Genomic DNA, 26026 nt, shown 5'->3' with positions numbered 1-26026 from the left:
CATTTTATTACGATTTTTTCATGTACAGAGCCACAACTCAGACATGTTTCAACCGATTTTATTTAACGTTGGTACAAGGACATTGACCAATTTCATAGATATGCACGTCGATTTGTTTTGTGATACGATCCAATATGGCTGCTGTGTGGCCATTTTGTTACGAGTTTTTCATATACAGAGGCATAACTCAGGCATATCTCAACCAATTTTATTCAAAGTTGGTACAAGGACATTGACCTATGTCATACATATGTACGTCGATTTTTCATGTGATACGATCCAATATGGTCGCTAGGCAGCCATTTTATTACGATGTTTTCATGTACAGAGCCATAACTCAGACATATTTCCACCAGTATCATTCAAAGTTGACATTGACCTATTTCATACATATGCTCGTCAATTTGTTTCACGTCATGTAGCAGTAACATGTCAATTATTGAAGTTTCGTAAGTAGACTGATATGTCAAGAAATATGTACTGCATCAAATTCATGAAACTTTATACTTTATAATTTTAATTAATTTGTAATTGCATAAGTAATGAACTTTCTTAATTAGGGTGATATAGCCACAAATTAATACAGCGTCAAATGTGATGAAACGTGATACAGATGTTGATCTCATAGTGTTGTAAATACTACATCAAACTTTATGAAATATGGTACCAGTGATAATCTGTTAAGTGTTAGAATTGTATGCAAAAATGTTTTGCAACATCCTGTTGATTAATTCCTAGTTGACTCATTTTATGAACTTTAGGATGGTGGCCTACATTGGTTTTATGTTTTCATCACCATGGAACTCATTCTTGGCCATTGAGCGCCATCTGTAGCAAAGTATTTTTATCACAGACCTAATTAATGAAGAGGACTCTATCCTCTCTGAGGACATGTAATCAAAGTACCCATTATTAACAAGTGGGGACTGTGTCATCAACGATGACTTGTTTTCAATATTATGGTAACCATACCATGCCAATATTATACACAGGTGGTTTGAACAATTAATGCCAGTTCCCCCATCAACAAAACAAATTTAAAACGTCTCTCCATAAAAAATGAAATCTACTCCAAAATATCCTGTTTTCAGTTCATTTGACAGTTTTACCTTTCTTTCTCTTTGTAACAGTCGTAGTGGAGGCAGTAACCCACCAAGTATTAGGCGGAGAGACCAGAGGTCATCGTCATGCCGACGACACCATGAGAGACACCACCATTCAGAAGATACAGGCTGTCTGTCACAGAAGTTTATGCAAGGTGTAATTATTGCTCTCATACTTATCATGTTATTTTGGTAAGTGAATTATTCTTATTTTTTAGTCTCTCTTAAAAAATTCTTGTCTGCGGCTATAATTTTTGTCACATTTGACAATGTATTGATACTTCTTTGCAAGTGCTGATGTATATATATAATGTTTTTGATTTCATTAAGTGCAAGCTTTGATATTACTTAGATATTACTACACCTTAATATTTTCATGTTTGACAACATTTTGACAACTGCAGCCAAACTAACTTTAGCCCAAGCCACATTCAGGTAAAAAATTTTGACCCGTTTTTAAAGTTTTTTGTCGTGACCAAGGAAAGCATGAAAATTGTACGGAAATATAGTAAAACTGGGCTGACAAGTCCCCAGTCAACATTATTATATATAGTACCAAGTGGGAAAACTGACTGTTTGTTGTCTCCCATTATTCTCTCCTCCAGTGTGGCTGCCATGGCAACTTTGTATGCCTTAGAACTTGAGAGCAACAAACAGACAGGTGAAAATGGCGCCGTAGGAGGTGAACTGTAAGTGAATGTTTTGATGTCTTTACCAAGCTACCCAAAGACATTTTAATTGTTTGATTAAAAGAACCGTCGGCTTTCAATTTTTATTTCTTTTGTATTATTTTGTTTCTATGTGAGAGGTATCGTTTCTTGTTCAACCAACTCATGTCGACCCAATATTCGACTTTTAACATGGCCTGTATGTGTGTAATCCAATGCTATTGTTAACTTGACAATTAATGTTCAGACCTCCCAAGCCAGAATTTATTCGATAAAAATAACATTGCATAATGTCAGAGTGTGTTGTATTGGTATGGCAATGCATTGTATTTCATCAAACTTACTGGACCCAGTAACTGTAACTTCGAAGATTTTTTGGGGGTATATTTGTTATTTATATCAATAAATCTTCCTCGTTCAACTCCCCCCTGCATGTTGAGATACCGTGTTGAGTGCGTCAACTAAGTCTATACATGTACAGACTGCATATTGTTGATAAGTGAATTCTGGTCTGCATTTTACATGTATAGACATTGTGTTAACAAGTTAAATAATCAGTGTTTCAACATGCTCGGGGATAGAAGAACTCACAATTGACACGCAAAGCAAAAAAAAGGTGAAAAAATCTTCAAAAGATACAGCTACTATCCCTTTATGGAATCAGGAAAAAGGAAATAATATACATGTAGTCACTCAGTTTAAACCCTCTCACCCCCACTTCTCAGTGTAGAGGTCCAACATACCATAGAGAACAATGGGATATGGCCAAACCAAGGTGGTGAAATTATTAAAATTTGTTGGCTTTCATCAAGTTACGTACGTCATAATCAGTTTAACCCTTTCACCACCATGGTTTGGCCCAAACTCATTGTTATCTATGGTGGTTGTGGACCTGTTTACAGGGAATTGGGGGTGAGCAGGTTAAGGTTTGACGTCTCATTTCCATCAACACTAGAGTTTGAAGTATGGTGATCAACAGATTTAGTCGGTAATTTATCAATGAACTTCTCCTGTAACTGCCAAGAAAGGCTTCTAGACATAACAGCAGTTAAGAATCAAATTTAATTTTTGTTTTCATAATTTTTTGCCCAAGTCATTAACTGGATAATAATAATTTTAACTTTGTTTATTTTTTTCATAACAGTCCCCTACAAGGTCAGAATCTGACGTCAACATTTTCACCATTTACACCTCTCAGCATTACTCCTCATAAAGGTAGGTGTCATTCCTACATGAATCTTCATTTCATAAATTGTTTTGTGTTCTGTTGCTGGTAGCTTAATAGAACAGGAAAACAGTTGTTGACTTTAATGATGAAAAAAATTAGTGAAAAAAAATCATTGACAGTTACAGCTACATATACTGGGCATTTTATGTACACACAAAGTTACTGAAGGCTGTCTTAGGTTTCATGAAAAAGCTCAGTACCAATTTTGGTGTTAATTCGGATCTAATGTGGTTTTTGCTCGCTGTGTTTTATATATTCACATAGGTCCATTCCCTCCAAATGCAAGTCTGCCCTCCGTGTCACCTACTACCATGTCTACCACTCCACACTGTGTTGGCTGCAAGAAGTACTGTTGCGTACCACTGTCGTCGACAGTTTTGCCTGTGACCCGAGCACCGACGCCAGGCGAGCCGGACGATTTGCCGTTCATTTCCACACGTGTTGAATCCGAGCAAGGTCTAGACTTTGAAGAAATGGTGCCAGTCTTAGGTGAGTATCTTTGGCACACAGTCCATGTAGCCGACAATGAGATGCAAATGATATGCAGTAAAGGTCTCCTCGACTAACTTTCAGCTGGTTGCTCACTTTCTACTATTTTTATAGTATTTTATACAAAGGCACAGACTTATTCTACCTTCAACTTAAAACTGATAGTGATTTTGTAGCTCATTCTTTACTATTTTTCATAGTTTTTGGTAGCCGGTAACAGACACTTCGTGTTCGTGTCGGCTACATGGACGATCTGCCGTATCTTTATTGTCAAGGTCACTTACAACTCATCTTTTCAACAAAAACAGCACTTTTGAACAAGTGCTACAAGTACACAGCAGCTTTTGTAATTCTTCGTTGTTGTCATTTTTCTTTGATACAATTCATGAACATAAATACAGATATTGTAAATAATTACAGTCGTCAAAGGGAAGCAGTCATCAGAACTGTGCCTGTGCGAGCTTCTTGTTTACAAGTAACGTATTTCATGAACGATATCAAGATGCACCTCATTATCATAGCTGCAACATTTAAATAATACGATGTAGATTACGACAGACATGTTTTAACTTTCATCAATCACCATTGTACCGCGGATACAGTGTTTACAAAGGTCGTATGGGTGCCATGCGACCTTCGAGCACAGTTCACTGCATCCCTTTAAATACAGTATGCACCTTGTAAGTGGAAAACTTAAACATTTGCTTGAACTTCCCTTAAGAGAGACAAATTCCCTGAGATTTTCCGATATTTGTAATTCAAAGTGACCGCCATCCCTGTGTTAACTCTTTGGGAAAAATGACATTTTTGATTTTTGAAATACTAACAGATAGAAAACCACATTTTCTTACACCAAGAGCTTTAAATTGAACCCCCACGAGTGGTAGATCAGAATAGAAATGATAAAATTTGAAAGCCTGAATTATTGGCCACAAGACGTGTTCTACCTTAACAGGCCATCCAGATCAGACGAAAAACACAATCAGGAACATTGCTGGGTTAAAAATTGACAGTTTGCTCTGTGAAAACTCGACCCATGAGGTTTGAAATGAGTCCCTATGAATGTTAGACCAAAATAGCATTGTGAAACTTTGACAGTTGAAATGTCAGTTCCCTTGGGCATTGTACTTTAATAGATTGGTTTGTTTTGTAATGAAGCTGATACACAATTGCAAGCTGGGCCTTTTTGGGTATTTGTTGACACAGCATAACCATATCAAATGTGTCTTTTCACATGCAGATATGGTTCCTTCTCCAACTTCCCTTGGAAACAGTGAGTTTATTGCTGATCAGGATTTCAGCGACAGAGAGATCGACACCATCAACATCACCGATGAGCAGGCCAACGTCGTCCATGGTGAAGAAGAGTTACAACAGGGAGCAGTCATCTACAAGGAACCACCCTCTGGATCCTCTGGGAACAGGAAAAAGCGAGCTGGTGCCACACCCAAACCAGGTATGCTCCCACATCTGTACATGTCGTGGTCGTCCACATTTCATATTCACGTGTACTTTTCATATGTATATATAAATTTTCTGACTTAGAGAATATACATATGTATGTGCACATGTATGTCCATTTACAGTAAGCTACATGTATGCATCATACTGTTGTTGTATGCCATTTAGTTATTATCAGCCACAGTTTTCAATTTTACCGGTGACTGAACCAAAACTTTGAACGTATACGGTTAATGTGCATCTCTGTTCACCTTTATGCTCCATTGCTAGAACTTTTGAAACCCTCTACCATTTCTCTAGCCGTGCAATTCATTTCTTCTGATGTGGACGGTTTACCAAATTTCTTTATATTCAAGTTTTGCTGTTTAATGTACATAATAAGAGTCAAAATCATTTTTGATGGACAATAATCTATTTCATGGCGAGTGGAGCTCATGAACTTCCAATAATGTCAAGCCAATTGTGATCGAGACTTTGATCATCATACACGGTGATAGAAAGGCCGCCTATATATGTAGCACTAGGTTGGTTAGTACTCATGTCATGCTAGGCCACATTACAAGCCAATATCATCCTCCAGGATGTGTGTGTGTTTTCCCACAGTAGATTGGTTTCGTCACAAGAAATTATGTGTACCAGGTATGTCTAGTGGCAGGGTAGTGTGTATGCATATCCGCATTAATGCACAACCTTTTAAAGTTCAAGAAGATAAGTACATGTGCTGTTACACTAGGTGGGATTTTTACCCACTGTTCTACATGTGATTTGGAACAGTTGTGTTTTAATATAATAGCCGCAGTAAAAATCTCTGATAATGTGTCCTCCATTTGACGTTTTTTTCTGCAGAAACACCTCTAGTGGTTACAAGCATTCGTATTACGGATGGTGATTACCCTATTAACCAGGACCATTGTGATTTTCAGCAGTGTGGGTAAGTTTGGTCCTTGGTTTCCAACTTAAAGATCCCCTTCTCAGTCCCTGGTTCTGGCAATAGTGGATGTGTGAAGTACGAGGGGAACATCTCCCCTCCCCTAGAATCAAAAGACACACATTCCGCTTGTTAGCTCTGATGGTTTTGAGCTGCTGCGATTGCTAACAATCTGTCAAGACAACACTTTTAATTGCAGCTTCTTAATCAAAATATTAATTGAAATATGGAAAATTAATATAAAATTGAAATTTTGCGTTATAATTGTTACAATAATATCCATTCTCTTTGTACTTCCAGGAATGGTAATTATTCCTACACTATATCAGTTCCGGCGTATTTTCCATTGAAGTCAACAAACCTTGAAATCAAGTAAGTAGAATAGAACAAGAGGTACAGAAATTTAACGCCTTTACTGTTGGATATTTTCATTACTGCTGTCGTGAGAAACGCTGCACTGTCTTTGCTGAAGGTAAAAAGAAATAATCGCCGGAAATTGTATCAAATTGATGCTTAATGAAATTCAAGCCTTGAAATGAAAAGACTTAAGCTTTCACATAAACTTTCTGTAAGAGAACTTTCAATCATTCCCTTTCAACATCAAAAGTGGAATCAGGGGGTCACTGTACAAAGTTTGGTCACTGGAAATCAAATTATCCCATGTTTAGCGACACATGTGAGCCAAAATGGCTGCCATCTCTGTGTTAACTCTATGGGGAAAATTAAAATTTTCGATTTCACAGAAATAAGCCAGTGAAATTTGCTTCATAAGCTTCAAACTGAGGCCCAACAAGTGGTAGACCAAAATTGTTTTGTAAAATTTGAAAGATATTTGTCCCCAAGGGGAATTCTACCTTAATGTACAGTAAATTGATACTAGTTTTGAGTAAGAGACATGTTGCATAGATGTTCTGTATGAACCAATGACGCACCTGAAGAAAACTTGGTCCTATCTTGATTAGGAAAACAATGGAGGTCTCTTAAGGGGTTGTTAATAGCTTTTTGAAACAACTGGAATCCCTAGGATTGTGGTGATTTGTAAAATATTTCAATGCAGGCACAATCTTGTTCAACCTTGCCGTATCAACTTGATCTTCATTCATTTATTTTTTGACACATCCATAATTGATATCTTTTTTCCCTATCATTCCACAGTACTAGCATAGCCAGTATGTTATGGTTTTGTGAGTACACTCCATCACCACTGTGTCTTGACGTACAAAAACAGCCAGAACCACTTCAGCTACCTGATGGCCATGTAGTAAGTTTTGTCTCACTTTTGAATGTTTCGTTGTTTTTCAATTCCCACCCCAGTGAAATGTACCGAAGATCTTTTGAGAATGGCAGTTTTAAGATTAGTATCTTTCAGTGCTTTGGTGACCATTTTGATAAGATAAGAAAGAGGAAAAGTTGAAATCGAGAGAATTTACTTTCAAATTGATAAAATGTTCCAGTGTATAGGTCAAAATTTCTCTCACGTGTAAATGCTACAGTTAGCATTTCAAGCTGCCAATTCTCAGCAAAATGTTACCCACAGTGAAGTTTAAGAACACTCTACTAGCTTTTAATGATAGAAATCAATGTAACCTAAGGGTGCCTTTTATGGTAATTAGAAACATACAGTACCTCCTAAGATAAAGTTAACTAGTACTAAGGCTCAGCATGAGACCGGAGTTGTTTTTGAGATTATTACCAATTCTTATGGTACAAATCAGTGCTAATCCAAGGGTGCCTTTTACGGTAATTACAAGCATATCCCCCTAAAATAAAGTTAACAAGTACTAAAGTGCAGCTTATACCTTATCATAATATTATTCACCCTTCTTGTCATAGAAATCAGTACAAGTCTAAGGATGCCTTTTCTAGGAAGTACAAACATACCCCCTAGGTTAAAGCTGACTAGTACTACAGCTCAGCATATGATGTTATTTTCCTTCACAGAAAAAGAGTCATCAGCATAGTCTGCCGATTGGGTACTATTTTGAAAGTTCCTACAAGTTCCGAATCACCTATCCCTCACATGTAAGTTAAACTACACCTTTCTTCACACACACAGACATAGACACACAGACACACACACACATATATCACACATTAATGGCTATTAATGGTAAATGAATGTTTAGAATAGTTGATAAATTATACAAGTTGTGGATCAGCTCGAAGTTCTATAAACTTGCAAATCACAGAACCGTTGTGTGTATTAATTTCATTTTTTCGTTCAAATGCCAGATAGTTCTGGACCAGCTTAATATAAGCTTAAAAAAAACTGGAGAACTTTGCATGTATTAATTCCATATTTTCGTTCAAATGCCAGACATCCACGACCTGCGAGAGCACAGATGGCACTTTTCTGGATTACTTCTTTCACTTCAAGAGAAACATGACAGCGTGCTACGACGACAACGGAACCATCAACTGAACGAGTGCGATGGAATGAAGGAGAGAGAAATTCACTTTTGCAAACACAGGACCTGCACTTTGTATCATCTATCATGGAAGACACAAAACTGTTAATGAATCGATGATTAACAAATGTGCATATATGTGTACTTATCAACTCAATCAAACGGGCAAAAACTTGCGAAGAAATCTGTTGATTCTTTAAAATGCTCCGAAACAATTAACGGGCATAGTCTACAAAAATCAATTAAACGGAGACCACAGCGCCGAGTGTGTTTTTGGAATCTCTGTTCGGTGAAGGAGTGATTTTGTTGGTCATTTTGAAATAGCTGTAACTGATGACGAGGAGTTCCTGTGCTTATTTCTTGAAGCAGCACAACTGTACGAGTCTATGTTGGACTCGAGCGACGGCCAAGAGACAACCAGACGTTATTTGACGATAGGGCATGACGATAATGCCGACAGCAATGCAACGGGATAAGTTCCTTGGCCAAGCGCCATACTTCTCTCACTGCTAGAAAGTTGTGAGTGAAAAAATAATTCCACACAGAAAATTCTGCAAAGCCGGGAATTTGCGACACTGAATCAGTTACCGTACTTGACTCTCGATTGTACCTGGTCTGTGTGGGAAGTGGCCAGGGCTTTCCTTGGGTTAACAGGAGAGGACCAGAACGATGGCAACATGGCTCACTGCCTCCACAGAGCCTTGTCCGCTGTAATGTCCTACCACTGCAAAGTAGCATTCTGGGAACTTTAACATCAGTTTTTCATCATGTGAAAAACAGACTAGCTGCTTATACAGCTGTATAGTATGTAGAAGTAGAGTATTTATCAAACCTGCACAATGTATATTTACCTGTCTCAATCATGAACAGACCTTCCATGTTGCTCTTTTTTCTCCTGAACGTGCCATCATTGAAAACCTTTAGTCAGAGGTGACGTAGAGTGTATTTGACCTGTGTCAGACATTTCTGTAAAGTACATGTATACCGCAATGTCTATTATGTTGATGTTTTTTTTTATTTCATTAGATTTCTTTTTTTAACCCTTTCACCACCATGGTTTGTCCTAAACCATTGTTATCAATGGTGAGCTCAGACCTGTTTACAGGGAATAGAGGGGTGGGCAGGTTGACTGTTTTTACCACCAGACCGTGGTATATCTGAATAGTTTTCAACAGAGCAGAAGGACCTCTACACTTGAAAGCAGGGGTGAAAGGGTTTTGTCGTCACACTTTAAGGTGTCGTTTTTATCTCTGTGTGAAATTCACCGAGTAACACGCAACTCTGCAAAATATCCTACTAGCTCCGTAGTTTCTAGGAAAATAGAAGATAAAATTTGCACAACATGACTGTCTCTTTATAGTGTGGTACAAGTCGTACCTCATCGTTTTATTGGCTGTTTGTGATGTCCTGCTATTTCTTACCTCAGAGACCACTCCATATCACAGAGGTAAACAAGAAGTTTTTTAAAAAAACTTAAAAACGAAATTGACAATGATGACTCAGTCTACCTTGTAACATAATAAATAATATTAAAATATAAATATGTATTTTAGATGATACAATACTTAGGATATATATCTCTGGATGTTCACGATACATCCCTTTTTAAAAGATGTTTTATTTTATTCCATGTGATACTGAAGTTGGGTTGCTCACTTGAATTGCAAGTGCAAAGGCAAAGTCTGCATTGTGAAAAAAAATACCTAGGTGAAACAAAGGGATGTGACTTGATTCCCAATGCAGCTATTGATCTATTTCATATTCATTGAAATGTACACCTGGTGTAAATTAATATTCAAATTACAATGCTCAGGCCAATAATTGAGTAAATTACATGGAGACCTGGTAGCTTTTAAATAGTACTTTTTTGTTTGTGTATATAAATATATATATTACCTCCTCCAGGATCAGTAGGTTGGCGCCCTCCTGTGGCCAGTCGTGGTGCTTTGCATGTGCGCAGGAGTTGATAAAGAAAAGTTTTATTGCCAGTTACTATAAAGGTTATATTTTATGTGAATTAATGTACTGGACAATAAATGTGCCACATATACACCAGGTGTAAATTAATATTCAAATCACTTGACTTAATGTTCTGTAGTACAAGTATCAAGGAAGATATTTTTAGACTTTTTCTTTCCTGTTGCATTTCCTTCTTGTTGTTGTACAGTCACTTTACCTACTCTGCACTTCCTGTGCTTTGTTTCTGGTGTCACTGCAAAATTTGCTTCCCCGTCAAAAAAAAAAAAGTTTTGAATAGAATAATGTTACCTTAAGGGGGAGGGGAGGTGGTGTAACAGTTACCCAGAACCCACCTTGAGTTATCTTTATACTCCAATCTTCAACATCCCTGAACTCATTGTAAATAGTTCCAAGATAGCCATTGTGGAAAAGGGATTTGTTGGTAATAGGGCTTGCTCCATGGCTGCAATAATGGGATAGGGAATGTGCATTTGATGGAAGTCATTGGATATTGATTTACAAAGTTTGTCCAGAAGCCTTCAGGACTCCGAGTATTACAAATAGCAAAACAACTGTAATTCATAGGAAAGGGGGGTTGGGGTGGGGGGGGGGGGGGGGGGGGAGGCCAAGCTTTAAAAAAATATGAAATTAGGCTTTTTGTTAAAAGTACAAAGCTTTCAATGTAGCGTAAAGTGCCATAGACCTAATCACAAATACATTTGCATAACTATCATTTCTCGAAAATTTTTCATCAGATTTGTTTTCAACCATTCTGACTCTAAAAATCACTGAATTATCTTTATTTAAAAAGTTATTTGTGAGTATTTTTTTCCCCATCTATTGTTTTAGTCAGGAAAATGCCGCTATACTGTTGAAAGCAAATTATACATGTATATTTACTTTGAATTTAAGTTTCACTTTAGTGTCAATCATGTTTTGTATGCACTTTTATAAAATGCGTCTTAATCGTGTCAAAGTGCAGTGATGGTGAAAAGATCCGTTTCATCAGTCATGTACATTTCTCCCCTTTTTATCATTCAACCCAATTTCAATAAAATATTTCATTTGACGTACAATGTTGTTTGAGTTGTAAAATATCCCATGCCGATCTTGTATCGCTAACGTTGATTTATTTATTCACTGCTTGTGTGATGTTTCTTTCCAGAGAAGCAATCATCACATGGAACAACCACCAAAATATTCTTACTTCGTCTATACATCCTAGAATTTGAATGGATGTAAAAACTTCCGAAGGATGAAGAGTTTCTTCAAATACTGACCATTACAAGTTTTCTTCTAACTGTGAATATTTTATTTAATCTGACTTTGCCTACGAGCTCATATCGGAGCATTCAAAAAAGTTGTTTAAAAGATCTCTACAATTTTCTTTTACCAAAACGAAAAATACATCATCCGCAACATAATGACACCCAAGTTTCACCAGCAAATGTTTCACTAAATGAACGAGGACAAAAAGAGCTTTCATACTGAGGCTCGTCTTTTTCATTATTAAGATTTTAGAAACGTTATTTTGCAATTTTTTTATCGAAACAAAACTCCCTTAACCCTCATCATACCAGGCATATCACTGCCAACATCTGCTAAGTCAGTAGAATCGACTTTTTTGAACGTCTGTACTGCATGCACTCCCTCAACGACAGGACTGCGCAACCCGTTTGTATCGCCTCTCGTAGCCCTGTCGTTGATGGCGTGCAATAAATGAGACTCGCTGCTGCTTAAAGACATAGCTGTGAGGCACAGTTACGAGTGTAGTGATACATAGCGTCCGCTGCGTAGTATTCTTTTATGCATACTACGCGGCGGCCGCTATGTATCACTACACTCGTAACTGTGCTGTGAGGAGAGCCGGAACCGTCCTCAAAATATACCCAGTTCACCGGTTTCAGAGATTTCTCAGGGGAAGTGACAACAATATTTTCAAAGTATGGTAACGGTCAATTCTGTCGCAATGTCACAATTTCTGCAGGTGATAGCCGTTTATGGATATATACTTTAGGCCTATATACTGATATCGGAAATTCAAATACCGGTACAAAATCGAAATTCAACAAAGTTGACGGACGAAGCCTGCACAGAAGACAGTCGACCTTTTAGTTTTCAGAGTAATTTTTTTCACAGGGCAGGGGAAAATCGACAATATTTTTCATCTCAGGATAAGGTAGCTTCATGTCTGCTGGGGAAATGGAATGACAAAATTTTGAGGGGAATTTTTTTGCGGGGCAGGGGAAATCGGCAAGTTTTTTGCCCCAGAGCAGGGGAGCTTCAAAAAGTGACAGTGGGGAGGGGAAACAGGCAAAAATAAGTGGGGAGTGGGTAAAAATGAAGTTTGAGTGGGGAGGGTAAGTCAAAAAATTTTCAGTGGGAGGGTAAATTATGAACAGCTAATCAATTACCCTAATGGCTTAGTCAGTTTACATTACTTGTCATGCACAATATATAATATCACAGTAAAGACCCCTTTAAAAGTGCATTGTTCGTTGGCTGCACCTGACCTGTAGTCAAGAACTTTCTTCATCTGCTTGAGTGGAGCTGAATACTCGTGTTCTCCGCTAGAAAAAAATAACTTCATGTCGGCAATGCAAATGTACAACCCTCACGCGATCAATCGTCGGGCAAAACGTATTCCAGGATCGAAGACAGACAGACGAAGTCTGGAGATCGTTTTTCGTGATTCAATTAAAACCTGAGGAAGCCACCGTTTATACGCTGTGCCCATTCAATCACAATTCTTGCTTGAAGAATGTCCCCATGGACTCACCGTCCAAATGATTACGGCCTTAAGCTTCATGAGTTTTCCGAGTCATGATGATTATTTAGGAGTCTGGTTATTTTGCCGCTATCTATTCCTCTCTCCATTTCTCAGGGTATATGTCAGGGTATATGTCAGGGTATATGTCAGGAAAAACTTGTCAGTTGGCAGTTAAAACAAAATACCACTTTGTTTTAGATTGATCACGGTGTTCCTTCCTTTACTCACTGTCTCCATGCCTCACCCGTAGTTTTCCCCGTCCGCACACGGTCTAGGTGGATTTGACATACAGCTCGGTGATTTCTCAGAGGAGAGTGTATTCTTAGGTCAGCGAGGTCATCGTTGCCGACGTTGGCAAGCGGATTTCATTCCCAGAAGACGTAACGGGGAACGTCGTAAGTTCAGTGTACGATAAACTTTCCCGAACACCCTAACTCTGAAGAAAGTTCATGGCCTCAAAATGAACCCACCACAAGGCTTTGTAAATTATGCAAAGGGTGGCAAGTCCTGGAGATAGGCTGCGTTAAAAGAAAAACGGCAGTGGAGGAATTTCAGGGGGATTCGAAAATTTTGTGGGCAGTGGAGGGAGGGGGACTTGAAGGTTTTGCTCTGCCTATAGGGGAGGGGGACTTGAAAATAGTTTGGTTCCCCTTTACCTTTACATTTTCCAATTCCAAGTTTGTCAGATAATTCAACGAAAAATGAATAACATTTTAATGTCATCCAATTGTTATGATGTTCGTAATAATTACACAAAATCTAGAACCCTTTTGTCACATTTAATGACCCTTATCACCAAAAAATCTAAACATGTATGGCTTTTCATTAAAAAACCCAAACAAGAGGGCCTCGTAATTGGGTAGAAGCTGCAACTGTTGATAATTTTTTTCAATTTTTCTATGCAATATATCAAACACAGTTTCTTGCTGTTTCCCTACAGCATGCTGAAACACACAGTATTCCGTTTGTCGACAAAGTCTGCACATATAAATGTATCGGATGATAATTGAATGTGAGTCCAGACTGAAAGTCATTTGTCAATTAATGCGTATACCTTTTCTGGAGGGTCCATGGTCAATGATACAAATGCACAGGACACATATAGAGTCTTTGTTGGCAAGCTGAATACTGGACAGTTCAGCATGCTGTAGGAGTAGAACAAGAGGACGCTTGTATAAATTGAATGAAAACATTGTCAAATAATGAAAGATAATACAGCTTCTGCCTTGCTACTGCAGTGTCACTGTCATTGTATATCGGTAGTGACAGAGATAGCTCTGACTCTGATATAGTTGAAGAAGAGTTTGGGTCAAATGACATTTATGATATACGTGTACATAAAATTAGACCAGAGAGCAACACATGATATGGAGACCAGGAAACCTAACGTTATTAGGGATTTTTGAATTCTGTCACACGAGAATAATCAAATATTAAAAGAAAACAGATTTGGTTGCTTGATTTTCTAAATTTTCAAATTCTCATCGTAAAGCAACACAGAAGTAAAATTTTAAACAGTAAAGACTCTAAAACATGTGTGATTGAATGGAATTATTTATTTTCTACCAAATTTGCCATTATTACACCCAAAATTTTAAGAGATTACAACGTTTATATTATGGAATATTTTAACCTTCCAGTATTGTCAATTTCGAGCAGCATCTAAGTCATATATGTCTTGTACTTTTGAAAATATATTTTTTGGTAGATCACTGTGCTCAGTTTTTCACAATTTGGCAAAGTGTAGCCAGGACTTCACAATTTGCATACTCTCTCATGATTGTCATTTTGTGTGCTCTTCAGCAGGTGCCAATGACCTGGCCAAAGTTGGATTAACTCAAGTTGGCTTAGGCTGATAAATCCAAAAATTCCACTGAAAGAACTTGCCTTATGAGGAGTATGGCTCTATAACTGCTAATAACAGGTAGTGTTGAAAATCTGCGAGCAGAACTACCAAATAGATACTTATCTGCGTGCATCCCTAGTAAGTATGCAGCTATATGATAATGGGGGAGGGGGGGGGGCTTAAAAAAATTTGATCATATAGACCGGGGGGACTTGAACATTTTAGGGTCCTGATGTATTGTGATAGTTTTCCCATCAAAATGCAGACTGATTTTTTGTGTTGCACCCGATATTTGTATTTTGATAATATTCTAGTATAATTGGTATTTTAACCATCAATCTAGTACGTGTTGTGTATTGTATATGTATTTGCACATCGGCAAACGTGCCGATTTAAAGTTATTTAACAAAGAGTGTTTGCCCTAGACTTAATATACTATCCAAAAGCTCAGATTTTTGCTGGTCTGAGCCTCAAGGTATTTGAGCGAACTTAAACTTTGTAGGGGGACAGGTTAAAGCTACTGGCAACTGCCCTCCCTGAAAATTTCAAACCCTTCCTTATGTACTCGCCTATCGTTTTTCCCCTCTCCCCACTCCAAACATGGAAAATCCCCGTATGTCCAATAATTGGGATTCTATCGGCAATAGTACGTGGTAAGCAAACAACAATCTGCGCAAAGTACGGCTATAACATAAAGATCGTAACCCAGTTTGACAGGTGACAAGCAAGTAACAAAGCTTAATGCTCCTCTATGTATAAGCTACATATATAACTAGTTTTTCTAATATTTTTGTGTTCTGTGTATTAGTATCAATGTGATGGTCAACTCCAAACATTAGGATGAAACGCCAAATGTTTAACTTCCCAACATAGGCAATATATTAGCCAGCAACAGACAGTGTACATAGTGCAAAGTTATGTGGTTGTACTGTTAAAATTCAGCGCCACAACTTGATGGCACATCATGGCTACATTATAATTTTTATTGATCGAATTAGATCAATGATTTTGACCCGGAAGGGGTCACATTGTACATTAATGAAGTGTGAGGGGGTCATATTTTAGAATGAATACTTTTAGGGGCCAACTTTTACATTTCTTACGTTTCTTAAAGTTCAAAGCACCCCCTCCCTGTAAAAAATGAAGGCTTACTCAGGCAGCTTGGAAGAAGAAGAAGCGTGCCGTCACCGATCTCGGCAACAAATGTGAGCAAGCATTTAGCGCGTAAAGAGGTTGGAAGGTTGAAGTTACTTACATCAATATCATTAGTCAATATCATTGAATGACAAAACAAACTGAGAGAGATTTTTCACGGTTCAATCAGAACCGAATAAGCGATAGCCGATGAGGTAAAACTGTTCAATCAGCCTTCAACTTCAACAATGTCCCTAGGGACCCTTCGCCATCGATTACAGACTTTGACAAACAGAGGGGTCGTCACTTGTGAACACAGAACACAACCACTTCAATATTACAGTCATCAAGGAAGCGGTGTGCGCTCATTAGATGCTGCTCTTTCCTGGAAAGATGCCAACAAGCATAAACGTCACAGCAGGCTCTGGCTTCTCAACCCTCCATTCACATCATCTCTGGGTCTCATATAGTCTTTAAGGTGCACATCTCTGTCAAGATGCATTTAACACATACGATCATTGGTTTTCAAAAGTCAAGTAAATGCAAAATATCTGTGTCTAAAGACACGACTCGTGCATAAGTAATTTCTTTTTCGATTGACGTCTGAAATTTCTCCTATCTATCTATCTATCTATCTATCTATCTATCTATCTATCTATCTATCTATCTATCTATCTATCTATCTATCTATCTATCTATCTATCTATCTATCTATCTATCTATCTATGTCTGTCTACACACATACACACACTCATATATATATATATATATATGTATATATGCATACATAATGCACATCGCATAAATTTATGCCACATCACATAATATCATATCATATATCATATCATATCATATCATATCACGTAAAACCCAGAAGAGAGTATTATCCCTTTTTTAATCTAAATAATTTGATTTATCTTGAATGGAGGACTGAGGAGCTGAACATATACTTTATTAATATTTCAACCATTCTGGCATGTAGAATTTGCCAATATTCTTTTCGACTCAAACTGCTGACAATATATGTGTATATATATATATATATATATATATATATATATATATATATATATATATATATATATTTGATCACTTCCTGTGTCTGTCTGCATACCTTGCTGTCTGTCCATGCACAGCAATACCTTGAAAAGCGCTGCTCCTTTTACTTTGATATTTTGTGCGAAAGTAGATGGGAGATTTGGGACAAGTGTTTGTTTCATTTTAATAGTAATGTCCAGAATATGCAAATGAGTAAAACAATATTTTGGTAAAGATCTTCTTCTCCCTAACTGCTTGTCCGGCAGCTTTAATATCTGGTATACAGGTTTGTTTAAACTGTGATTATGTATAGAATTTTTAAGATAAATTTTGTCATTTTTGGTCAAAAATGGTTTAATCATCTTCTTTTTCGGAAAAGCTCAACAGAAAACTTTAATATTTAATACAAATGTCAGTTTTAGGTATTTTAAAATCGTGATGAAATATTAAAATTAAGGCATTTTTTGCTATTTAGAGGCAAAATCGCTTTAAACATTTTAATTCGGAAGAGCTGATCAGAAAGCTTTGGTATTTGGTATACATATCCTAAGCGATCACATTTGTGACATAGTTTATGTAGAAATTCCCATGAAATATGCCAATTTGTAATTTTAAAGCAATTTAAAAATAGGAGTTCTCAGACCAAAAAAAACAAAAACAAAAACAAAAGATTCTTTAGGTCATTTTCCACACCAGTTTAGTTGCTATAGCCTGGATCAGTGGATTCTGGAACCAAACATGACACGTCCGATCAGTGGCGTAACTATTTTACATTTGCATAGACTTACGATAATTCGGCTTTATTTAGGGGGATTTCCTGTTTAAAAACCGATCGCTAACCACTCGCCATACTTCACGCCTACAGTGTACAAGTAGTGACATACACCACGGCTACTTTACAGTAACCGTGTATACATATACATGTAGTTTTAATTCAATATGTAATTAGGTCAGGCAAACATACCCAATACTATTGTCGGGTACACGCGACAGGCCCATTACGTTAAACCTATAGTACAACGTACTTTCCGCACGTACATAGTGGCCCAAGTCTGTCCGCATAAAATAGCAAACCAGAATAAATTAAAGGAATAAACTTAAGCAGACTGTCGCGCATTAGCTGTATCATGGTCGTACCACAGACTTCCATGGTTCTATGCTTCTGCGTAGATCGTGAGGTAAACATGATTGCCAACCTTGTAGGGTTTGGGTTGCTATAAATAATTCACAAGGACGTCAGGCTTATAAATATACATACAGGCAGAGTTTCTCCAGGAGTTTACAAGTTGAGGGACCGTAATACGCTTAACGGAAACATTGAATTACGTAAATAACATTGTTCTTTATTACCTGATTACAACATTTTTTATGTAAAGGAAGTCCAATGCGGCAACTTTGCTACCCTTGTTTTTTCAAACCGTGTAAATTGTCAACTTGATTGAAAGGGACCGAAAACCATGTATGCACGCAACATGGAGACATGGTCCGTGATGTAGGCTTATTTACCACTGTACTCATAGGGGTGGTTGGGGGGAAGAAGTGTCATAGTTTCATTACAGGTTTCTTGTTGTCATTGCTTTTTTCAATACGGTTGGTTATTGTATAAATTGCCAATAAAGATATATACTACCAACCTTTGGTGTCTTCGTCTTATCTTAGCACTGGTTTTGTAAAGATTTATTTTCTCAACATGTGTAATGTATTTCCTTTGGCAATCTTACGCGAAGTTTCATCACTGTGTTGCGTATGTTATCTGATACGTTTGCTTGCCTAATGCGCCAAAGCAATCAGGGGTAAGTTTCTAATCTGTGGACGCTGTTACCAGATAATCACCAGATTAACGTAGGACGAAGTCAACAACACACGCACCAGCAAGGGTATAACATAAGACTATATGACTGTATGGTATGAGTCACAGGTATGTACGGCGAAGGCTGCTGCATGCAGAATCATGAAGGCACAAACCAAGACAAGAAAACATCCCTTATCAAATTTTGAGAACTCTCAGCTGCAATCAAGATTACCTCATAATTTACTAGGACGTGCGATTCAATAATGTTTCTCTGGAATCCAAGCCGACGAAAATGCTGTTAAAGCTGTCCGATCTTGGCCGCTGTCAGCCTCTCATGAAAATACTCACCGTGGAAGTCCGTGCGTGTAACGGGCAAACTGTGGATATCATACTCATGCTGCAATCATAGTTTGGGAAATATAAGTCAAGATGTATTGGTCTAGGGTAGTAATGACACACCAAGATGTTGTAAGTACTAGTTCAGATGTTTATTACAAGGTGGCAAAATCTGATATTGACAGGTCTCAAATCTATCCTATTCTGCGTTCTACAAATCTATATACAACACTATTGGCACTAGTTATATACTTGATCAGAAAAGGGTGGTTACAAATGTATATGTGTACAAGAAAGTTTATTTTGGAATTTCACCAAAAATGTGAATCCACCCGACATGGGAGTCTACGAGAAAACTGTGAACATTTTTTCCGATATAAAAACTAGCAATATTTGTTCATTAAGGCCTATGTCATTTGATAATTAACATAAATGTATTTGATTAGAATAGGGTGGTTACAAGTACATATGCGTACAAGAAAATTTGATTTTAGAATTTCAACAAAAGTGTGGATCCACTATACATGGTAGTCTATGGAGAAAGGTATGAACACTTTTTTCCAATATAACACTAGCAATATCTGTGCATTTATAAAGGTTTGATAATTGACATAAATGTTATCGATTAGAATTGGGTGGTTACAAGTGCATATGTGTACAAGAAATTCGATTTTGGAATGTCACCAAAAATCATATACGGTTGATCCAATATACATTGTAGGCTGTGAGCAAACTTTGAACAATTTCTTTCCGATATAAAACTAGTAATATCTGTGCATTTAAAATCGTTTGATAATTGATATAAATGTACTTGATTAAAATAGGGTGGTTACAAGTGCATATGTGTACAAAAAATTGATTTTGGAATTTGACCAAAATGTTGACTCAATTTACATGGCGGTATTGTTGTGAAATTTCTTTACAAAACTCATTCAGACTTCGCTTTCAATCATAAACTTAGTGAGCCTCCCCTAGACGAAGTTTGTAAAATGTGACCCTCCCCATAGGGCAAGTTTGTAAAACATGACTCCTTCCTCCCCTATTTCTCCGGCCCATTCCCCTCATAAACACTGAAGGCTCCCTAATTTCGGAGAATAGGATATTGTAGTAATGTTGGTTAAATCAGCAAATTTAAGCTCAGACATCTAATTTTTTTTACAATTCACTTGCTTTTTATGGTTAAGTTGTAATAACGCAACTGTCAGCTATAGAGAACCTAACACTTATGGTTAATTTGAACAAATAAAAGAGCCCATTCTTACAAATTAGTTCCAATCATTTTATGCTTTTCTAAACTTTCATAATTATAAAATTAACATCATTATGAAATAGTCATTTCATGCAAATTTCCGTCAGTCTTTGTTTCTTGTGATAAAACTCGATCACGCCAAGGAATATATCATGATTAGAGATGTGGCGCATCATCCTTCTTGTAAGACTGATTCAACCTTCACTCGCCTCATACACGAGAGGGACGCTTCGAGATAAGTTGAAGGCGTTACATATAAAATGTGAATCACATGAAATGACGGGGGGGGGGACACTTGTGTGTAGGATCATTACTTATAGTAGTTAACAGTCAAACATTTCTTCTCTGTTTCCATTTTTAGGTATTCATCAAACCACTCGCTCTGGGCGACTGTGATCTTTCCAATTTCCAATTTGCCCTTTCCGTATGTATGTACCACTACTGTCCCAACTTCCTTCATGCAGAACTGCCCCAATACGAATGTCGACGCGTCTCTTCCTCATGGACTCAACAGTGGAACTTTGAACCACCATGTCTAGGCGTTCTTCGCTCAGGGGTCGTCCCAAGAACTCAGCCACCCTCAATATTTCTGACTTCAAATCGAGTTTCATGTCTTCATAACGCAGATGCAAAACATTGTCTTGGAGGCAGTATCTTTGCCAGGACGACACATGTTGCAACCATGGTCCATACCAAACCTGACCTTTGGCGAACTGCTGCACCCATTCTTCCCAGGTCAGTTCCATTCGGCTGAATTTAACTGACCTCATGAAGTGATAGAACGAAACGCAGACATCTTTAGGATTTCTTGTTATTTAAATTATTTTACACTTTCTGTTGCCCTCCCGCCATGAAGAATGAAAGTGTTGTGGGTGTACGTGACAAGAAAACAGTCGGGGAGACGCCATTTTGGGTATTTTTTCTTGATACTACGGACATGTTCTCCATACAGTCCAGGCACGAATTCATCTGTCTTCTCGTAAACGCAACCAAGGCGCGCGACTTTATCGGTAGGGCTCAAGTACATATTCATGTCCTCATACATAGTTAAGATCACGTTTAACATCCACAGGGTTCCTGACTTTGGGAAAGTGGCCACAACAATGGATGTCCCAAGCATGGTCGATGGCTCGTTCTTTGACGGCTTTGATATCGTGAATGTGTTCGATAAAGTAACACCCATCGTCGAAGAAACCCGGCCAACTTTTTGCCATTCTGCGAATCTCTGGTAATGTATCGGTTTGATATAGACTCCTGAACGATCGCTGTTCCACTTGCGATGGTTGCTGTTTATTGAGGCCAGGCAATGCAGGTGTGGCATAGAGTCTGCTATTTCTGAACTGACGTCAGAGAGGGGCTATATCCACTCCTATCCACAGTACCTTACGGGGAATTTACAAGCAGCGGTACTGCGGCTTATCGATCGCGATCAGACCAGGGGTCATGGTGACAGAAAGGGTGCGACCCAAGCGGTAGGCGTTCTCGATAGTGTATTGATTGTAAAATTTTCGCCACATCTTTCCTTTCAATGCGCTATGCGCCAGAGGGCAAAAGTTCAAATTTGATTGATTGATGATTGACTAACTGACTGATTGTGTTTGTTTGTTTTCTTTGTATTAAGATAACATGCATAGCCTTAAATTGATATGTGATATTCATTTGCAACGTGTATGCAATCCTAATTCCGACTCAAATCCGAGCATTTTTGCAACCAAAAGTGCAAGACTTATTGAGAGTTTATATACCTAACATGGTGATGAAAGTATTTAAAATGTTCTGTTAATCTTATGCGTACCAGGACGCAATGACTCTGCCAGCACAGAGAAGTTAATTGTCCAAGGAAGTCAAAGTGTTGCCGGAGAATCTCAAAGAATTGGGTTACACAAACATTTTCTCGGAAAGTAAGTCACGAAAATAATGTTGTACCCTGTACACTTTGTAGATTCGTTCATGCCTAGACATGTACTCAATCTTGTTACATGTGATGATAGTTTAGTTTGGCCTTTACTAAGCGTTATTACCCGGGCTTTACTCTTTCCCGACGAGTCCGTTTATACCACTCGTAAATTGGAACCCTCAGGAAAGAGGTTTACATGACATCGAAATCCAATCTCGAGTCAAACGCTGTCGTCGAGAATGAAGCTCAACTTTGCTTGTGTATCACTGTAGTCCCAGTCATTTCTTGTAATATCTGAGAATCGTCCAACTGACGTGGAATAGGACCAATACTTTTATAGCCTCTTATTTGTGGCGCCTATGTCTGCAGTGTTTTCAAAACTGAATAAAAAGGTATAACAGCAATGCTACATTTCGTTTGATCAAATAAAGCCATGGACGAGGAATGATAGAATGATTATGGTGGTACACAGTAAAACAGGGGAAAAAGGTGTGGTTTTAGATACAGAGGTAAACACAGTGTTATCAAGTTCTATGATTCATGTCACTGACGTCTTAGGGAGCTGTCATTATTACGACCGGGGGAGGGGGGTTCGGAGGAATTTCATCGGAAAATCCGAAATTTCAAGTAACCCCTTGCCAACTATAATGTATTCGGGTACCCCCGTCTCTAGCACAGAAATTTTGCTACCCCCTGCAACTTATACATTTGTTAAATTTACAAAAATACAGCAATAATGAAGACTTTTCAAATCCTGGTTTACCATCCTAGATAATTTTCAGTTATCTCATGACGGTTGGAATGTGAAACTAACAGAATGAAATTCAAATTAATAATACAAGGGAGTCGATTAAACAAACTATTAACAATTTTCCCGAAAAATCAGATGTGAACTGAATGTGCTCACGTGTTTTGCCAACAGGTTTATTAATAGTAGTACGCTTCAAAGAACATCAGATTTCTGTTATATCATTATATGTAGCAGGTTTCATCAACTTTCGCACAGTACTCTCAGAGTTAAATCACTAATTACAAAGCTTTATGTAATATACAAATGAGCTGTTTATTTACTTTACACTGCTCAATGCTTCATGGGACAATTAGATATCTATCAGATCAACATATGTAACACGTTTCTTCATATTTGGTGTAATATCACTAATTACAAAGTCAATTTAATATGCAAATGAACCCATAATTAACTTGATACTGCAAAATGCTTCTCAGTGCAATTAGATATTTATCAAATAAATATCTGTAGCAGATTTAACCAAATTTTGTGCTGTAATTTTAGAGTTATATACCCAATTACGAAGTTCATTATATATGTAAATGAACCCTTAATTAACTTCACACTACTAAATGCTTTAAAACACTGTCAGATATCTAACTGATCAGTATCTGCAGCAGATTTCATCAAATTTGGTGCGTTTATTTTGGAGTTATATTACTAATTACAAAACTTTATAAAATATGCAAATGAGCTATTATTAACTTGACAATGCCCAATGCTTCTAAGTACAATTAGATATATATCAGATCAATATTTGTTGCATGTATCATGGAATTTGGTGCAGGAATTTCAGAGTCATATCACTAATTACAAAAGTTCATTAAATATGCAAATAAACATATCATCATAATATTCTGAGATTGTCATCTCTGAAAAGTTTCATGAAATTTCGTGCAATATTTCTTGATATATGTCTACACTGTCATTACCGTCTCCATAGGGAAACCATTGAACGGAAAAAAAGGTATGTCATAACTTCATTAACATGCAAGCAACACTAACCAAAATCTAATCAGTTCCTGTAAGTAGCAAGGTACCTGTCTAAAAAATCCGACTGGAATCCGTTCAGGCGTTTTTTGAGTTAAACAGATAGACAGACAGACAGACAGACACACACACACACACACACACGGGGAGACAGACAGACATCGCTCTGACATTAGCTTACGTGTGTGAACATGTAAAAATGAGATGTGGTTTTTGGATTCATGTAAATTGTTGGTTCACTACACAGGGTAGTTTATGATAAATCTATGAACGATATTTTTATCAATGTAAAACTGGCAATATTTGTGCATTTAGGGCCTATAGATGTTTGTTCATTGATCTAGATGTACTTGATGAGGATAGGGTGGTTACAAACACTCATGCAAAGGAGTAATTTGATTTTGTAATTTTACCATAAATGTTGATCCGCTATACATTGTAGTCTACGAGAAAACTGTGAATGAATTTTTACGATATAAAACTAGCAATATTTGTGCATTTATATACATTTGATAATTGACATCAATGTACAGTTATTAGAATAGGGGGTTACAAATGCATGTGTGCACAAAAATTTTCAAACATAAATCTTATTTTAAAAATGTGGTTCTATGCCCTTGAATACACAGATCTTCTCTGTTTGCGACCTCGTGTTACATCTGATTCATCCAACACAGGTATATTGAACTCTGTATTCTTCGACAGGTTCTTTGATATAAAATCTATTAATTTGTGCATAAAACTATCACCTTTATTTTTGAATTGAGTAATATTTGGCTTAAGGATTTTTCGTGTGCAAAACTAGTTCCTGATTGGCTAGAAGAGTAAAATATTAGCTCTTGTGTTATATATATATATATATATATATATATATATATATATATATATATATATATATATATATATATATATATATTTTGTGTGTGTGTGGTGTTTGTGTGTAATATATATGCAGTGTTGTCCTTATATTTAAAAGTAGCCGGGTAAATTAAGAAAGTAGACGGGTGGACTGCGAGGGAGCGAAGCGACCGAGCGGCGAGTGAGCGTAGCGAACGAGGGGGGGGGGGGGGGAGAGCGCGAGAGGGGGTGTCCCCCCTCTCGCAAGGCGAAAAATGAAATTTTGGAGTGGAAATGGTGTTCTCTGGTGGCATCTGAGGTGACATTTAGCTGAGACTGAAACAGTACTTTTGTTGTGTGTCTTAGACGTGGCTCACATACAAAAAATCAAACAAACATGATGATTTTTGTTTTGTTTGTATTATTTATGACACACATATGGTTTTATTTGCCGTGAAGATGTAACATTTAATCTTAAATCACCCGCTGTCTGCTCATTTCATTGCTCATTTCCCATTCTTCATTACCACATAGTAGTTTCCCAAAACCCTCAAACTCATTCTATTCTAATCAAAACAAATTCGCTTTTATTAAGAAAAACATCGGTAAGATAATTCACTGTTACAGTGTTCGCATTTACGAAAAAAAATGCGTATATAGAAAACTCATAACAATGAAAAAATGCGTAGAGTCGATCAATGCGTAATAATATTACGCATTGGATTGAGTCTCTACCCATTGTTTCATTGTTATGAGTTTTCTATACGCAAACGATAATAGTAAAATGTTTGCGAAAGCACTCTCCGCGACTGAGCGTAGGCGACAACCAGACGAGATGAGTGCCTGCTTAACATTAAATTTGTTGCAACATTTCCGTCAATCATTCATTTTGTGTGGAAAGTTTCGGATTCTCTGAGTGTAGTCTGAAAAATCGGCATCGTCGAGTCCGAGGCACGTTACCATGTCAGCTGTGCCTATGAACTTACTACGTTGCTAATTTTCAGGCTAGCGATAGTTTCTGAAACTTATGACACAAAGTGAGTGATTGACAGAAATGTTGCAACAAATTAAATGCAAACCGCGCACGATCATCGCGTCTCGCT

At 37.4% G+C, this 26026-nt stretch overlaps 1 protein-coding gene across 2 annotated transcripts in view; it reads left to right on the top strand.

Moving 5' to 3' along the window:
- LOC139134113 (myelin regulatory factor-like) overlaps positions 1 to 11320 on the top strand; it is a 64352-nt gene extending 53032 nt beyond the window's left edge. For both annotated transcript variants that reach the window (XM_070701040.1, XM_070701032.1), the window contains 10 exons: positions 1131 to 1295; positions 1709 to 1792; positions 2916 to 2986; positions 3264 to 3488; positions 4729 to 4944; positions 5796 to 5880; positions 6178 to 6249; positions 7033 to 7138; positions 7819 to 7899; positions 8195 to 11320. In XM_070701040.1, coding sequence (XP_070557141.1) covers positions 1131 to 1295; positions 1709 to 1792; positions 2916 to 2986; positions 3264 to 3488; positions 4729 to 4944; positions 5796 to 5880; positions 6178 to 6249; positions 7033 to 7138; positions 7819 to 7899; positions 8195 to 8299 — 1210 coding nt within the window. In that variant the 3' untranslated portion in view covers positions 8300 to 11320. The remainder of the gene's footprint in view (positions 1 to 1130; positions 1296 to 1708; positions 1793 to 2915; positions 2987 to 3263; positions 3489 to 4728; positions 4945 to 5795; positions 5881 to 6177; positions 6250 to 7032; positions 7139 to 7818; positions 7900 to 8194) is intronic.
- Positions 11321 to 26026: the final 14706 nt, after the last annotated feature.

The sequence above is a fragment of the Ptychodera flava genome, chromosome 1 (genome assembly GCF_041260155.1).
Source record: "Ptychodera flava strain L36383 chromosome 1, AS_Pfla_20210202, whole genome shotgun sequence".
NCBI lineage: Eukaryota > Metazoa > Hemichordata > Enteropneusta > Ptychoderidae > Ptychodera > Ptychodera flava.
The sequence above is the reverse complement of the archived record's forward strand: the minus strand, read 5'-3'. Positions and strand labels throughout refer to the sequence as shown.